Source organism: Oxyura jamaicensis, chromosome 3, assembly GCF_011077185.1.
Source record: "Oxyura jamaicensis isolate SHBP4307 breed ruddy duck chromosome 3, BPBGC_Ojam_1.0, whole genome shotgun sequence".
Taxonomy (NCBI): domain Eukaryota; kingdom Metazoa; phylum Chordata; class Aves; order Anseriformes; family Anatidae; genus Oxyura; species Oxyura jamaicensis.
The window spans coordinates 2,285,342-2,303,910 of record NC_048895.1 but is presented as its reverse complement, the minus strand read 5'-3'; the positions used below and the strand labels follow the sequence as shown (position 1 = coordinate 2,303,910).

Sequence of the window (18,569 nt, the reverse complement as noted above, 5' to 3'; positions counted from 1 at the left end):
TGGGGAACGGTAAGGTCTGACTGAGAACAAGCCTGCAAGATGCATACAAAGACTGTCATAATGCTTATATGTAAGGGATCTAAATTACAACTGTTCAGAGGATCCAAATTCTGAACTTTCTAACCCCCCAGATGCTTGATTTTGAAACTGTAACCTTCTATCAGGGTAGTATTCTGGATGTAACACCCATAAGCAACATAGGGAGATTCAAGCACTCCATCCCAATACCACTGTAATAAATATTTTTAAAATTTATAACCATTTAAAAAGACATCCCCATAACACCAGTTCACTTTCAGGTGTCCTACAGAAAGCCTGTGTAATTATCTGAGTTCAATTATTACAACAATCAAGATGCTGAAGATAACCCAGCTCAATTTTCAAATACGTAAGATCTGCAAAAGGATTGATAGAAACACCCAAGTTATTTCAAAGGAAATTGTTCAACTACAGAGGATGTGAGAACAACTGTCCAGGAATAAAATGGCTTTAGCCACAACTGAATGCATCTTGACTCCACTGAGGTCAGGCCAGGTAGCCTGGCTAACCAGAGATGTAAAGATTCACTTTGCAATGTTTTGACATGCAAGAGAATGAATTAAACCTCTATCACAAAATACACATTTACATTAAAGCTCCTATTAGAACCCATAGGCTCAAAGCAACATCTGTCTCATGATAGCTTCCCTTAAAGGCCCCCGGATTTTCATACTTGAGAAGCAACCTGTGAAGTCAAGAGGAGAAGCCCTAGTTGTGGTGTTTGTTCAGGCATGGTTGGTCAGAGAGAACGGAGAGCTCAGCTGCCTAGCAGCGCTCTTTGCTGTCATGAGCTCAGCTACTCAACCTTTTACATCTCTTTTTTATTTGTCTTTTATGTAAGCAAATGTCAAGTGGTCACAGCATCCATAACAGGGTAGTTATCTATTATTTGAGCAACATCTTAGATGCGCTGAGTTGAAGAGTTCATCTATATTTCATATGTTGTCTGCATCAATGATCAAATACCAACCAAGTTCTTCAACAATTTAATACAAACCTACAGCTCTTGTTTATCCATAGTGAACAGCACAAACTTTTAAAAGATTAGTTGAGATTAGAAAATATAAAGAAATAAAGAAAGAAGGATGCCAAGAGAAGATCATTTTCCTTGCAGGTTACCAATGTAATTTAAATTGCCTACCTGGGTGAGCAGATGTGTGATATGTAGAAATGATATTTATATAGAGGTGTCAAGGAACGAGTTGAAAGTGTTTTCAAGGGAGAGATTACAAGGTACTTGCTTGAGATAGAAACTGCGGCTATAGCATCATGTGCTGAAACACAGAAACAAACTTTATCATGATGACACTAAATTTGGAAAAGAGGATGCAAATGAAAGATGCTCAAGAATGAGCTTGTAAAAGCCCGTTATTTTCTTTCTAGATCTGTTTCTTATACTGCACTCATCACTGTGGTATCTTGAGTGCTTTCCAGTAGTGCATTAAGCAACATGACAAACATCTGTCACGTTTGTTCTCTCACCCTCTCCCCAGAGAGACAAGTGTGTGCAGTGGAGTGTCTTGTTTTAATTTTTTTAATTATTATAAACACACATGCACGTACACACATTATTAAACATTCATGCTAGAGAGGAAAGGTCAAACAAATTTATCTTGCTCTTAGGATTAAAGCTGGTGAGCTCTGTGATGTTCCTGTAGGAGTTTCTATCACAGCCTTGCCCCAGCTTGCTATGCCTTCACACACATCAAATCAGTCTGGTCATGGGTGTTTGCAATAGGTGGAAACCAAAAGGATGGCTTCCCAATATCCCCATTTACTTGTCACATTTAAGTCCAGGGATTTTGTCAAGGAAGATCAAATGGAATGAGATGGTAAGATTTAAGGAAAAACACATGCTTTGTGTAATCACCGTCTCATCCCAGTATTTATTGCATTTGATACAGATTAAAGTAGGAATTGATGCAGCTTCCAGACCCCTGTCAGGATCAGAGGGCACTGTGCAACTTGTGATAAATAAGCTAGGAATCTAACAGATTGGAAAACTGATTTAAACTGGAAAAACAAGCTCTTACAATTATGAAAAGGCGACCTAGGAGTTACCAACTTTCATACAGTGGGGACATAAGTGAGAAAACGATCTGAAAGCTTCAGATTAGAGTTCAGTGAGGCGCTAAACAACTGCATGTAGGCAGTCTACCTACTCAAGAACCGTGAACAAACACATAAGTGCAAGTCCCAGGTCAATATTGCCAATGTCAGTGCAACATTATGCTACTTCATATGGGGGGAAAAAGCATGTGTTTGTGTCTATTGGTAAATAACAGCCCTGAGAAAAATGGTACTGATCTACCTCCTCCCAAGCATTGACGTTGCTTCCTTATATGACTTCCACTACTCCATTGCTTGAATAACTTTCAGGACAATTTAAAAAAAAAAATGTTTCTCTAGTAGAGGATGATTAAGGTCACATTGATGGGTGCCAAGAAGCTTAATATTTCTTTGGGCCTCACTAAGAGCATAGATGCAGAGATCTGTGCAGCAACATCACATTGCAAAATCCACCAATGCTTCTTTCCTTACACAAGGGCTGGGCTGCTTCTGGTATCACACCAATACAATTCACATTTGGCACCACTTTCAGCACTGAAATCTTCCACTCGCTTCCTCACCCATGTATCAATCACAATAGTAGACATGGCTGTAATTATTGCAATACTAGAGATTTCAGAACTGAATGTTCCAGCACTGAAGCCCTCCTAGCATAGCTGCCTGTTGTTCTCCTCCCACAGTATTTTCCTTGACACACAATCCTCAGGCCATCAGCCTTCCCTTCATATTAGCAAGTCCTTAGCACAGACGTGAGCAAAGTGCTCCAAGCAGGCCAGGCTGCTGCCCTTCCCCAGCGAAGGCCAGAGGCTCCTCTTCTGTCCACCTTCGCTTCCCACCTTAGGCAGTTCAGGAAAGAGGCGGGTAAGGCCACAAAACAAGAGGAGTGGTGTTCTCAAAGGGCTGCCATCAATACTTTCTCCCCCACGTACCTCTTTCCCTAACAAGCCTAGGAACTATCTCAAAAACAGCCATCCAAGAAGAACAGCCAAAATAGCAGAAAGTACCGTGACAGCGCACAGTAAAAGCACGGATAAAATCCACCAAGCATATTCCACATACTGATCTGCATTTTCATAACATGTAGAAGGCAGATGGGACATACAGAGACAGCCACAGCTGAGTTGCAGTCCAGTTCAGGACACTAACTGGAGTAAGAAGCTTGGGAGAGCCCTAAAGGGCTCCTTGACACAAGCCTCATGAAAAGGCTGTTCCTATAAACACGGACCGCCGTGGCCACAGCATCAAGTCCTCCGAGAGTTTCCGAGTGAGGAGGCGGCTAGCAGGCAAAATGGACTTTAGAAGGATTGTTTTTCTTTCAAACTGAACTTACCATTGGGAAAGAAATCAAAGATCCTGAGTGCATCAGTCAATCTAGCTTGTTTTGTTTTAGCTGAGTAGCTTATTATTCCATAGAAAAATAAACTAAACAGAAATCAAGCCGCGGATGCAAGTGACTGCACAACAACTTAATGTATGGTAACTAACCCGCCTTGAAAGCTAGCTTATGTTAAGCTCACTCGTATATGAAGTTGCTATGGATCCAATTTTCTGTTCTGTACAATCCGCAACAGCGTGTGTACTTAAAAAAGAATTTCAGCTGTATGAGCATTATAGCCCTTTTATTTTCAGCTCCTGCAGAAAGTAGGAGTACATGCAAAGCCCAGCAAAGTCCCTGCAAAGACTTGCATTGACTCCACTGTGCTTTGGCTCAAGCTTTTAATGATGTGTCAGGCTGGTATGAGGCAGCCAGATCTAGTCCCTGAAAATCTCTACACCTGAGAATGTGCTTTTCAGCTGTCACCACAGAACAATGCGGTCAGCAAGTCCTGCAGCAGCACGGCAGCTTTAGGACTGTTACTGTGCAGAAATGCAAAGCGCAGGCTAACATAAAAGGACTTTATTTTTCCTGTCAGATAAAGAAAATGTATGTAAACTATTTGGGCATTTGAGGAAGGACAAACATTGAGAATCAATTCAAACTGTTGATGGTTTATTTTTTATTGAATCTTGTGGTCAAAATTGTTTTCATTTGCTATGTGAAAGAATCCATCATTTTTTCCAAAGCACCACCCAGAATCTGCCACTGGTGATGTTCTAACGTCCCAAGTGCCTATACAAATAGAGAGGTCAGCTGAGATTTGTAAACTAGAGATCATAAGTTTTAAGGAATTTGTTTATTCAGCCTAGAGTCTCCAAATTGTGTAGAATGCCAAAATTAAAAAGTCCTTTCACTGTACTGTGTCAGGTTACAATAAAAAGCTCTCTAACATTTTGGATGTTTGGATGAGAAAACAAACTGCAATTCCATTTTAAGCAAGTTATTTGTCAGCACATGCACTTTAATTATATTTAAGTACCTCCAGCATTTTCTAATGAATAGGCAAAATCAAGATGTTTTTATACTTGTATAAGCCTGCATTTAGTGTGAATGAAGAGCTACCTGAATTACACAGAAAAGTATCGGTCTTTGCATTTTTAGCTGTACTGCTAAAATACAAGCAGATGTACACTATTTCCAAATACTTTAACAGATTGACTGAATTAGGAGAATTTTCATGGGAATGACAAGAGGCAGATCTCTTCCTGATGAGAAGGCCACCACACACCAAATTCCAAGTCCCTCTCCAAAGTACGGGGTACAGGAACCAATGCAAAAGGATCAGTCTTAGAAACATTTTGTTGTGCTAATATTAAAAAGTCATCTCATTCTTGAGAAACAGATGAACTACTTTTGCTGAAGTTTTCCAGGGTAATGCATCAGGCAACAAACAATCAGCTTGGGAAAAAAAAATAATAAAGTTAAATGATTTAAGTAGCATAAAGCTGCAAGACATCTGTGAAAAGTTTTATAATGATAAGTACAAATAATAATGGTATTTGACAACTAAAAGTGATAATTTAGAATAACCGTATCTGATAGGATTTCAAATGCAGTTAAAAGCTAATAGAAATCTGATAACATTTTACATCCTGCAAATGGAATAAGCTTTGAGATTACTTCTTGAGTGTATTTCAGATTTGCTGCCTTCATTTGTAAGTAGCCTGAAACTAGGGAAAACATTTCAACAGGTAACTCTAAGTAAGTTCTATGACTAATAGTGCATTTGCTCTTTTTATAAAGACATAGATGAATGTGCAACAGGAACCCATAATTGTAGAGCTGACCAAGTATGTGTCAATCTAAGAGGGTCCTTCAGCTGCCAGTGTCCTCCAGGGTATCAGAAACGAGGGGAGCAATGCGTTGGTAAGTCTTGCTTTAGACTAAATTATCTTCTTTCATTACCTGAAGTTGCAAACTTTTGTAACAAAATGCATGGGTATGTATACTGTACGATAGCTGTTTATTTTTAAAATGGGATGGAATAATTGCTTTATCACAATAATTAATCACTAAAGCATGTAACTAGAAACAATTTTAAGTATAATCAACACAGAGTTGAACTTCACAAGATTAATTTTCTTACTAGTTACCACTGTGCTTATTATTTGTATTGGGGTATTGCCTAATGTCCCGGATACAGTCAGAAGTCTTCTATAGCAGCAAGGTAAAATGTGTCTTTCCACTGACCTCAGTGAGATTTGAGTCCAGATCTGCAGGACAAAGCCCTACCTTCACACAGACCTAATCCCTGCTCTGCAGAGCCCCTTGCACAGTCTGTTTCAGTCTTGGTTTTATGAGTAGAAATGAAAGAGATGGAAACTCTGAATGTAGGTATATGATATTTGCAACTTATAAACCATTATGCTTTATTCCTTGGGCCAAAATCAACCGTCGGCACCTTTGGGACCTATACAAGTATAGCACTAAATTAAATCCAAGTGCAGCATAAACACTGCATCTTTCCTATTCCATCCTCATTTGGGGACATAAAGTGGAAGTGCCATTACTCTGTTCCTGCAGTCTTTCTTCAGCCTTTAGCACCTCCTTAATCACAATTTCAATGGATAAAATGGTTTTATAGGCACTCCAGCCTTAGGTTTGTCAGGGATATTGAAAACAATTATGAAGTAGGAGAATCAAATGTATACATCATCAGGTGACATGCAAGACCACCTCTTCTAAGCACAAGCCTGATTCTATGCAGCCTAGTAGAAAAGCTGTTTTGTTATTGTTCTCAGAAAAAAAACATGTTCTCTGTGTGAGAGTAGGATGAGCCGTTTGGGAATGTAGGCACAGGAATAGCTTTGACAGGTCACTGATATACTTATATATAAAGATGTTTTTAGAAGAGTGTATTACTGCCGTGCAGTAGCACTTCTAATGTCAAGACCCAGGCTGCTACCTGAAAGCCCTAATAGACATCTTGCAGCGCTCAAAAGAAGCAGTATGATACACCCTTCTATCTACATCTGAATACAGTTAGGCATCTAAATCCACGCATGAAGAGGTCAGGAAAGCAAGATTTCCCTTCTCTTATTTAGGTCAAAACCAAGAACAGCACCTGTGCTACGTATTACACGCTGACCTAAATTACCAGCACATCGCTACACTTCGTACTGTCAGCATTTCAGAATAAACACTGTCTTTGGGGATTTTTTTATTTATCTATTTTTAACAACTTCGCCAGAAAACGTTCTTGGGACCAGATCTTGATAGAGGTTCTCCATATGGGAGGAAATGTTTCTCTCAAATTTGAACAACATTTTTCCAGACCTTTTTGGCTTCAAGTTGGAGGAAGAAAAGGACTCGTTTTTAACAATTCATTGTTTTTTATCAAAATGCACTAACCATTTCTTTGATTATTTTTTTTTTTAAAAGAAATTGCTTGTTCACCTATCACAAAATTAGTCTTTTCTGAAACATAGGATTGAAGATAGAATGAGTTGTCTTCCAGCATTAGTTCAAACAGAAGATTTGGCAGAATTGATTAGATTACACTCAGCCCTTGGATCTGCTTGGAGCTGATGTGCACAAGAGCCTAATACTGCAAGGAGAACTCCCACTGAATTAGAGTCTGATCCTGTAAGCATTTACATGCATAAATACAAAGCTTAAAAAGTAAAGCATTGCTTATATGCCTGTATTGTATAACCAGATCTTTAAACAGCAATTTGTAAGAGCTTGGTCCTGTAAAGTCAAGGATGCAAGAGGTCTGCTGTGCCTCCCAATATATTCAATTTCTGCTTCAGAATTGCCATGTGACAGAAGAGTTACAGCAACAATCACTACTGTACGGATAGCCAGGAGTTTTTCCAGCATAAGCCTTTTCATTCAAACCCATCCAAAACACTTCACTAAGTTTAGCTCCAAAAAGTGACTGCGAAATTGACAGAAAAAGAGTTAACTTGTAACGCTTATTTTTTCACTTGATATTAAAACAAACTTTCCTCGTCATAAAAAATAAAAAATCTTGGCCTCTTTTTAAACACATCTATGGTGGAAACAGCTGGAGGTAGGAAACTCAAGATCTGGCATGGATATGGGAAGTGCCGTTCTTTGTTCCAGTGAACACTGGTATTATTTGTCTGAGCGCTGAGCCTTTGAAATCTCACATTGTGTACATGTACAGAACACAGCACGGATTTCTCTACCAAGATCAAGCAGGCCACAACTAAAGACAACTGCTGCACATACATGCACAATCAGCGTTGCGGCATAGCTTAAAAAAACTGCAGACAAACAGAGGCAGTATCTCCAGAACGTAAGGATGCCTTTTAAAATGCAGAGGTAAAAAAAAAAAAAAAAAAAGGAGGGGAGGGGGGATGGTTGTACATTTTGAGTGGATTGCAGGTGAAAACCCTGCTCCAGTGCACATTAGGAATGCTGAAACTTGGAAAGGCAGTCTGCTCCACCTCACAACCAGGGCTAATCTGCAGGGAGAGTCTGGGGAAAGTTAATACCGCCTGAAATAGCACAGCTCCAGCCAGGCTGCTCACCTTCCTCAGCACCAGAGCGCAGCCAGAAGGTGCTGGTGCTGCTGTATCCAAAGGCACACAGGAGGGACAGCAGCCCCCAGGGAACCCAGCCAGTTTCTGAGGGAATCCCTGTGGAAGCACAGCCATCTGTTTCCTTTTCAGGGCGACTAATCTTCTGTCCTCACAGGGAAAATTTGGACTTGACCTAACAGAGCTGAAAAGATTTAGTATAAAAGACTTTAATATAAGCTGAGTGTGCTGCATGTGAAGTTTTGGTTAAATGAGGTACAAGTTACAGTCACTCTGTGGGTCAGCCTGACCATGAGACAGATCACCTTCTGGCTGAAAAGCAGAAACAAACCTCCTGGGTTTTGCCTATGCAAAGTAAAACTAAGGACTACAGTCAGACAACTGACTAAAAAGTAAAATTAGCCTTTGTATTGATCTTAGTGGCCAGAAAACAATCTGCATAAACGATTTTTTACACAAGTTAAAGAAAAGGGCAAAGCGTTCCTAACAATATCCATGGAAGCAACATCTACCCCACATAAGCTTTTTTCTGCTTTTAACAAAGTGCAATTAACTTTACAGTTTCTTTGGGCAAGACAGCCGCATTGAACTTCCAAGATGCCATTTGAGCTAATTTCTCTTTTCATTACTCAGATATAGACGAATGCACCCTGCCTCCATACTGCCACCACCGATGTGTGAACACTCCCGGCTCCTATTATTGCCAGTGCAACGCTGGTTTCCAGCTAGCGTCCAACAACCACACCTGCGTGGGTAAGAACTTCTCTGCGTGCACTTACACGAGCTCACTTGGTGTAGAGAAATACTGACACATGACTTGCCACAGTCGTGATGTAAGTGTCTTCATCCCAGCTTACTAAAGGAAATAAATTCCAATCAATATGTTACACTAGCTGCTGTATAGAGAAGCTGTCGTGCAAGTGATCTGAGAAGTACTGGTGAATTAGAAAATCAGAGCCTCATGGAAAACCCATTCTTTTCTACATTTCTGAGGAGCACCTAGTTTGGCAACTGAACTCTGGAAGCTTACATTCATTATTTAATCTTTGATTTAATTATTCTTTCAGTTCTGGTGGATTGCTTTTTCAGTGTTACTTGCTTTCATGATATAATTCCCAGTTTTACAACACAGAGGCTGGAAACGGAAACCAGGGGGAGCAAAACAGTTAAGTGTAATTATCCTCAGCACACGATAAATGTAGTAATGAAAAAGCATTTACATGTCAAACACGAATCTCTGGAAAATACTACTACAAATGAAAACGAGGGGTCACTATGAAAGCCACGTTCATCCCCTTAAAAGTAAAGCCCTAAGGGAAGCCTTAAGGCTGCTGCGAAGTTTGAAATGAGATCAGGTCTAGCGCAATTAGAGATAGTAATAAGAAAAAGGAAACTATGTCTACTGAAGTGTGAGGTACTGAAAAGTTCGTATTAAATGTACATACTTGGGAGAAGGATGCTATTTCTTAAAGCCGATCATTCTCCGGAACACAGACTTCTCAGTGATACTACTAAAAAGGCAAGAGCATTGTTAAGAATATCTATAAAGAACAAAACTTGGGTTGCCATTTCATTTTTTTTCCATGGTTTTGGAATAAAACTGGGTAGGAAGTCAGAAGATTCTTTTCCTGATTTGGGCTAAGGCACAAGAATAGCCATATTGAGCACTAGCAAAGTTTTGCTTAGCCCTGTGTTTTTTCCAAGCTTCCAAGCAGAGGGCTTTAGGAAGAGTAGGAGATACATAGCCTAGCAACTTGCACATCAAGGTGGGTTAAATCCTTTCACCTTCTGAGTACTGAATCAGAGGAGCATAAACTTTCATTTTCTGAGCAATTTTCCTTCTCATGCAACACTCTCCTGGATCTGAAATTCCAGCTCCTGGGAAATCAGTAATTTGGCTGTTGACTTAACAGAATTGGGATCTCAGCTAGGAATGGGAGAATGGCCACGTTAAATCAAGAGACGGGTGATGGAGATGACTGCGAGTTCTCTATGGCTATATATACACAGGCAGGCACACAGCGTAGCACTGTGGTGACAGGCATTTGTTGTTTTTCACCAAATAGGTGAAATACTGCATGTGGACTTAGTGTAACCATGTGATGAGTTATGTCATTTGCCCCTTCCCATGCCTCAAATGTAAGGCACTTTCTTTCAATTACACTTCCATATGAAGCTCCAAGTTCGTTAGGTGCTTCACCAAGAAATCCCTTCTGATTCCTGCTGGCCTCCCAGCCCAGCAAGTCATACTCCCACCATAAAAAGTAAAGGAAATCTTTACACAAAAATCTGTAAAAGAGTGACTGCTGCATCAAGACAGACTTTCACATCTGCAACAGTCATCTGGCAGAAGTCATACTTCACAGCTGTACCGATTACATTTGTTACAACTTTTGCACATATTGAAAGTGGGTCAATATTTCTTGGAAGGGTAACAAACGGAATTGTGGCTTTGGCTAGCTTCTTATTCCTTCTGGTAGCGTTGTCATGATGTACATTCTTCACACCGTTGCCAGAAATCAACTAAAAGAACAAAAAATGCTTGGTAATCATTTTCCCCTATTACCATTCATCATAAAGAGAAGAATCATAGAGATCATTAATATCCTCCTCATTGGTTTAGTTCTTGTGAATGCCAAATCTTAGTCATCTTTGTCAGTTTTATAAGTTGTATCTGTAGATGAAAGCGTCGCTGACATTTACATGGACTTGCAAAAGCTATGAATTCAAAAATTATTTAAAATGCAGCTCTCTACTAATGAGTATAGCCGATGAACACAAATGAATGGAAAAATATGCAGGGAAGGCACACAAGGGAAAATTCACTGTAGATTTTAGCATATGACAAAGGAGCAATAATTAGCAGCCTATAAAAATAAGCACTGTAAATTGCACAGGTGATTACGCTTACATAAACCTCGTATTAAAATTGCTTCTCTTATATTGCCGTGTTCTCACGTATGTTCTTCGGATGGCACACGATGAAAAATCTAGCACAGAAACCTGCCCCCCGCCCCCCTCCCTGTATGGTCTAGGCCTTGGAGCATTGCAAAACTATACTGGCTTAAAAGGCTCATGTTATAATTGTAAAGGAATTTAAAAGAACAAATTTTAGGAGTAATAAATAGCTCAGATCTTAACCACTGCATGCTGAGAGGTCTTATCTGTATGTGTTCCTTATATCAATTATTTATAGACTTGGCATTTCGTACCTGAAAAAAGACGCTGGAATGTGAGGTTTAATAGCCACACTAAACATTATTGGAAGAATTCATTACACATTAGAATAACTCTCATTCCTGGAAAAATACTTTTTCTACATGGAATGTAAAGCATAGATCTGACATTGTTCCAGGGACTGCAGACCTGTATTGATATAGTCAACCGAGCTTCTGCTAAGCACTAGGCCCAGACGTAATCCACTTAATCAGCCTAATTACTAGGTGCAAAAGATAAAGATCTGTAATTTTTCTTTTCAGACATAAATGAATGTGATGCCAATAACCCGTGCGCACAACAGTGTTACAATATACTGGGTTCTTTCATTTGTCAGTGTAACCCAGGCTTTGAGTTAAGCAGTGACAGAATCAACTGTGAAGGTAAGCAATTATTTTTCTTAGAAGAGCAACCATTTTTGATTTATTTTCCCAGAAGTCTCTGTGAACTAAGGGATACAATTCAAGTGGAAACACAATGTGGGAGCGAGTTGTAGCCAAAAAAAAATCAGACAATTTTATTTTAATGTTGCAAATACCATTGCTGATACACACCTTAGCAGCTGCAGCTGCATTCAGGTGTCTCATTAACAGTAAGTACAAAACAGGACAGACATTACTAGAGAACAGAGAGAGAATGAGAGAGAGTAAGGCTTCTGAATATTTACTTCACAAACTTCACAAACACTTCAATTGTGTGTGGTCTAATGCTGATGACCATTAAATGAATTGGAAAGGAATGCAAACCAAAGAACAAGTGAAATTCTGTGTGCTGTTAGGTTCGTCTGAAAATAAAGACCTTAAATTTGATTGTAAGGAAACAACAGTTGTGCTTTTGAGGTGCTTTCAAGCCTGTGTATACAAACAGCATGTCTCCTGATGATTATACAATCAACACTTTATTTCCTCTGCCAGTGCCTCCACAGGATTCCTCTAATCTCCCTTTGGACACGATGATCTCACCCGTAAAGCCCATATCCCTTCTACCAGTCTTTGAGCCAAAGAGGTCTTTTTGGTTTACCACTGCCCTCCCGAACAAGCCAGCAGAGCTATTACAGATGCTCCCTCTCCAAGCTTCTTAAGCTAATCCTACTTGCAAGCAAACAGAACAGGGAGCAGCACTATGCAGCCTTCAGTATAATGCCTGACAAAAGTCAAGAGCTGGGCTCAAGGCTCAGAGGTACTAGGAGGGCGGTACGCTGTTTTCCAAGCCATTCTCTAGCTTTCATTGGTTTAATTTCATTTCTGTGTAACAGTGTTAAAATCAGTTTTGTGCTACAATTCTCTGGCAAGGGGCTGATGGTTACACAAGGATTAAGAAGAAGAAAAGCATATATCAGATAACATTTGAAGACTAAAAAGAGACTTTAGCCTCTTTCCCAAAGAGCTGCTCCATTAGGGCACAAAGACAATAGTTTTGCTACACTAGCTAATCTCACATCTACTTTTCTGTGGAAGTAATCTCTTCTAGAATACTAGAACTATGGATTTTCTCTACAGAGGTTTTCCCAAATTTGTTCCGAAGTCTTAATTTACCTTCTACTCCCTCAAATAAATGTATTTCTCATTTTTTTAAATTTAAAATTTCTCATTAAAAATAAAAAAATAAAAAGTACATCCAGACCTTCAGTTTGCAACCTTGAGGTGTTAAGCAGTAAGTTAAGAGTTTTGAGAGCTTTCTCTTTTTGAAGAATTTTTCTTCTGTTGGAAGCAGCATCTAGCTGTTATATTTAGTTTTGTAGAAAGGTAGATGTTAAAAAAAAAATAAGCTTAAGTTCTTCTCTCTGCAGATACTGATGAATGCAGAACTTCCAGTTACATATGTCAATATCAGTGTGTCAACGAACCAGGAAAATTCTCATGTGTCTGCCCTGAAGGTTACCAGGTAGTAGGAGGCAGAACATGTCAAGGTAAGTGCCCCATCTTGACAATCCCAATATTGCATTACTGGTAACACCATTTCACATAAGCCTAAGAATGCTTATCAAAGTGTTTATATTTCATGACAGTATTGTTAGGCTAGCAAAAGATGTTGATGCATTTGATGATTGACGGTACATTTTATATTAATTCCTTTTATTTGAATCTTTCAGCTCAAACTCTAAGTTTTTCAGATGCTTAGGATAAAATTTTCAACTTTCGCAATCCTTAAGTAAAGCTGGTCTTGGATGTCTAGGTGGTGAGTCTAAGTTCCAGAGATCTCAGAAAAAATCAGGTCATTTATTACAGACATTGGGCATTGCTTTATATTTGTTTCTTTTTATAGAGGTTTCTAAGCACAGCCAGAGCAGAAATAAAGATATGTTCTTTCTGATAACAGGAGGAAAAAAAGCAAGAATTTTGAGCAGATTATTTATATTGTGTTTGGAAAATAAACATTCTGGTCAGCTGTTCAGTTACAGCTAGGTGCCACCAAATACCAGGATCACAGTTGCAAAGTTTATTTTTCTCACTGGCGCTAAATGTCTCTTTACAGTTACAGAAAAAGTGCAAGAATCATTGCCTTAGTAATCCAGAACCTGATTTCACAATCTTTATTTTTAGAAATAGGTGTGCTAATTATTGTCAGAAAGGGATGAGGAAATAAATTGTTTATGGAAGTGTTGTGTAACAGTGGCTCTTTTTGAGAAATCAGTTTAGATTCTTATCATTCTTAAGAATAGCAACTGATGCTGAGTATCTTGGGGTGGGTAGTTTGACCACCTCAAAAAAATAAATCTGTTTGGGCCTTCCCAGAGCTTACATTTGAATAAACCCTTTCTGGGGCTGGGTTAGTTTCAGGCAAGCGTATGGATAGATAGGGGTTGGGTCTGGCACTGCCAGGATAACAGAGCATCAATAATACACAAAGCTGACAGTCCCCACTTCCATTCAAGGTCATTTTCCCAGGGAAAAAAAAAAATAAAAAAATAAAAAAAGGAAGCTCTACTTCACACAAAAATAAACACACCATGATTTCTTCCAAAGCTACTTTAGCTTAACTACAGCTATAAATATTAACTAAGCATTTAGTTAGACCACGAAACCTAAGCAATTAAGTGAGATCCTGCAAAAAGCATGAAATCACACTTCTTTCTCAAAGCCTCTTTCCTCTGCCTGTAAGATACCTTGTGTGAGAAAATGATTCATTGCCAACGAGGAACTCAGAGTTTCTACAGTTGCATTACATGTACTATGACTAATGTGTTTCTTTAGTCAACTAAAGATCTTCAGACTTGATTAAGATGTGGTAAACAAATGTGTTCCTTTTCTACTGTTCCAAATCCTTTATAGCAAGGCCTTGGAAAAGCAGGTAAAAAATAACATAGAAATCTGTTGAGTTTCAACAGAAACAAGCAGGTGGCTTGTTGGAGGTGGGATTTTTTTGGTTTGTTTCTTTTCATAGGAAACTCAATTTAAATCTGCTTTTAACACAGTTCCTTTTTCTTCCTCCTAGACATAAATGAGTGCGAGACTACTAATGAATGCAGAGAGGATGAAATTTGCTGGAATTACCATGGAGGATTTCGTTGTTACCCAAGAAATCCTTGTCAAGAGCCTTATGTCCTAACATCTGAGAAGTAAGAGAAAGCCAGACAGGTTTTTTTAGGGTTATTCTCAACAGGCAACACAATCAAATACAACGGAAATCATGTTTTCAAGTATCAAGTTTATCCATTTTTGTTTTTCAGCCGCTGTGTCTGCCCCGTATCAAACGCCATTTGCCGAGAGCTGCCTTACTCTGTTGTGTACAAATACATGAGCATCCGTTCAGACAGAACAGTGCCCTCTGATATCTTCCAGATTCAGGCAACCACTATTTATCCTAATACTATTAACACATTCCGGATCAAGTCTGGAAATGAAAATGGAGAATTTTACCTGAGAGTGAGTATTGGTTGAAGTCAGACCCCGAGCGGGATATAAAACCACTGGTGCTACCGAGGTGTTAGAGTGCCTTGCCATTTTGACAACTCCATCAAGCGTTCCTATAAGAGAAATACAGCATAGAAGGTTTATCAGCTTTTTAATATTTCCTTCTTGAATGTACTTGGTTTACAGACTTCAAAAACCTTTTACATGCTCTGCCCAATAACTCTATAAACTGAGAATCAACCCACTGTAGTCACTTGAAAGGAACACCAGTAACAATCACAAATATTTAGCAATCACATCAGATTCACAAAACAGCTCTGCTTTTCACCCTGCACCAACGTCCCATGTGTATGTATTTAGAAGAGGGTCATGGAAAGATTCTTTGTACATTTTTAATTCCCCCCATACAAAAAAGAAATTAAATCAGGAATAGCTTGGGATGTAGTGCTGATTTCAAATGATAAATTCAGACAAACTTGTAACCAAGATTGTGTTGAGCAAGAACTTTTTCTTCAGTGCTGCAACAGTTTCAGAGAACGAGAAGTTCAAGTGCCTTATGGCAGCAGTATTTCCTGCTGGTACAACGAATTTGAGTAGATACACATGAATGAAACTGTCTGTAACATCTACCTTAAGATTTTTGAAATCAGATTTTCTTTGGAAGCTTAATATAGACGAATTCCTGGAAAATCCTTTGCTTCATGTGGCTTTACACTCAGTAAAACAGAAACAGCCCAGAAAATTTAAAACAGAGTTATTAGTAGAAAAATAGATAAATGAAAACTTTCTAACTAATCCAATGATTTCAGTGTTCCAATAGCACAATAGAAAAGTAAACCAAGATATGGCATTGCCTATTTACACCAAGTCTCCCCAAGATGGGAACAAGGAACTCCTCACTTGTCTGACTTGTTCTGGTACTGCCTGTAAGCCAGTGCTCTTGCCTGGATTTCTCTTCCCTGGATATATTGCACATCAAAACCCCATGCCTACTCCCAAAATACCAACTGTTATTTAAGGTCGACAACTGTTGAGAACAAGTTCACTCCAGCTCTAGGTAGGGTAGGACTCCAACCCAGCCTCCAGACTGACTTTTAGACTGACAAGTCCAATCTTCTGTTGCCACCCAACAAGAAATCACAGGCCTCAAATAAGGAAGCATGTGTTTATTCCTGCCAAAGCACCACGGTAAACAAAGGCTTGCCTAGAAATTATTCCCATTGTTTGAGTCAAGTCTGAGCGAGGTCTCTGGACATGGATTCCTTTGTTTAACCTACTCAGTCCACATAGGGAAAAAATTATTTTAGGTAAAGGGAGAGATGTGTACCCTTTTTATCATCTGAACATTTTGAAGCCTTTTTACAAGTCAGTGGCATGCCATCTTTCAGTCACGTCACAGGGCCAGCCGCACAACCCCAGCCTGGAAAGCTGGGCAGCAACAGGCATAAAAGTTGCAAGAATTCCCAGTTTTCCAGGGAAAACAGCTTCTGGAGTATGAGCCATGGCACAGACCGAGTTTCCTCCACTGAACAAGCTACATCACTGTTAAATACATCAGGTTTCTCTTGGTCTACTTATTCTTCATGTATTTTAAAAACTGATAGATGGGGATAAAACAAAAAACCATCCTGGGATAGATTACCACTTTTCAGATCCTTTAGGAGAGTCAGTATAACCAGGAACAGATTTTGCAGCGCAGTGTATTCCTCTGAGCCCTAGTCAGGTAAAGCTTCCCCTCCAGCAAAGCCAGGTGTGAGATTAGTCATGACCATTTAAAATGTTAAAATAATGCTTACATTGTGCATCTCTGCGCTGAGACAGAGCATTTTTGTGGTGCAGTAACACACAAGCAGTCCCTTGATACAGCTAGGGAATCTTTTTAAATTTGAAGTAAACTTTTTCCCTCCTTTCTTTCAGCAAACAAGTGCCGTAAGTGCAATGCTAGTGCTGGTGAAATCCCTATCGGGACCAAGAGAACACATCGTGGATCTGGAGATGCTAACAGTCAACAGCTTGAATTACCGTACGAGCTCGGTGTTGAGGCTAACGATAATAGTGGGACCTTACGCGTTTTAGGGGTTTCCAGTAACCCTCCGCTGGCACTTAAAGCAGCCAAAGAATATTATCTTAAAGAAAGCACTTGCTATTTTATTTATAGATTTTGCTCTTTTTTTATTTGTTTAGTAAAGTGATATCTTTAATCCACACATTACACGTGTAATTCAAAAGTAGTAGATGTGTTCCATAGTATAACATGGGCATTGTCACTTTCTGTATAAAGATTTCAATCTTTTTTATTACCTTACTTGGCCTAGATACATACTACACTTTCGTATGAGAACTCTATGTTCATACTCTCCTGTAAAACTTCACACCCTTCCTAGCCAAATAGGTCATGCAATTAAAGGTGATCTTTTGTTGTTTTTATTTTAAATTCTAATGCAGCTACTGACAATCTCAAAAGGAAAAAAATATAGTATGAATGATACACAAAGTAACGGTTATCTGATAAGCTAAAATATATTTCTTTTTAACTAACTTTGTAACAAAAATAAGTCAATAAAAATCTATTTCTGTAGACATTTATGTGCTATCAGTTGGTTTTTCTAATCTGGGCTGGGGGTAAAGTTATGTTGTAAGAAGTGTTTTGCATTGGGTTTTATATGCAGATTGTGTTAACCCTGCCATTCTGCTGTCTCCAAGACAAACAGACCATAGAAAGAAAGTTTCTCCAACAATGAAAAACTCCAAATGGAAAAACAACACGCTGGGCACTTGCGTCAGTGCTTGCTCCCAAGAACACTGTTGGTGGTTACTGGTTAGAGGGATACAGCATTTTCAGACAGAAGTTAACATGCCGTTTTTCCAGGAATATGTTGCATTCTACAAATTAAGTGCATTTGCTTAAGTTATATCATATATTTTCAGGCACTGTCCTATTCCTGCTCTTATAATTTGGATGCATCATGTACAGTGTTCATAAAATTTATTTCTAATTCAAGAACCAATAGCCTCTTTTGTAATATGTAAAATCTTATTTCTTGTTTAAAATGTAGCAGTTAATCCTTTGATGTACAAAATTTTTAATAAAGATCTCTTACCATATTGTATTTACTCCTTTTTGTTTGTCTGACCAAATCTTAACCACATTGGAGGGGTGAATATTCAGCCACTGTGGAAGCCAGCAAAGGCCCCCCGAGTTCTGCAATGCCTTTGTGGAAGGACGAACTTTACCTCCTGAGTTTCAATGCCATTCAAAAGAAAAACATACCAACACATACACGTCACTAGTTAGCTGGTGGTCTGAAGGAAGGAACCTCTGTTCTACTTAAAGTTCATTTTCTGTAGAAGATGCTTGAATAATGGATACATTACACGCACAAAACCCGCTTGTGGTGGAGACCCACGGCTTCAGATTTACTGAGTGACTGAGTGACCTGCGGTGAGGGCTTCCAGGGGCTGTGCCCAAAGAGAAGCACCAAGTGCAGCTGGAGGATCTGGCAT

The 18,569-nt window shown here is 39.1% G+C and overlaps 1 protein-coding gene across 1 annotated transcript in view; it reads left to right on the top strand.

The window, feature by feature from the left end:
• EFEMP1 (EGF containing fibulin extracellular matrix protein 1) overlaps window positions 1–18,170 on the top strand; it is a 49,104-nt gene extending 30,934 nt beyond the window's left edge. The window contains exons 5-11 of the mRNA XM_035320833.1: window positions 5,231–5,353; window positions 8,629–8,748; window positions 11,475–11,594; window positions 13,001–13,120; window positions 14,647–14,770; window positions 14,882–15,077; window positions 16,983–18,170. Of these exons, the coding sequence (XP_035176724.1) occupies window positions 5,231–5,353; window positions 8,629–8,748; window positions 11,475–11,594; window positions 13,001–13,120; window positions 14,647–14,770; window positions 14,882–15,077; window positions 16,983–17,141 (962 nt within the window). The 3' untranslated portion in view covers window positions 17,142–18,170. The remainder of the gene's footprint in view (window positions 1–5,230; window positions 5,354–8,628; window positions 8,749–11,474; window positions 11,595–13,000; window positions 13,121–14,646; window positions 14,771–14,881; window positions 15,078–16,982) is intronic.
• Window positions 18,171–18,569: the final 399 nt, after the last annotated feature.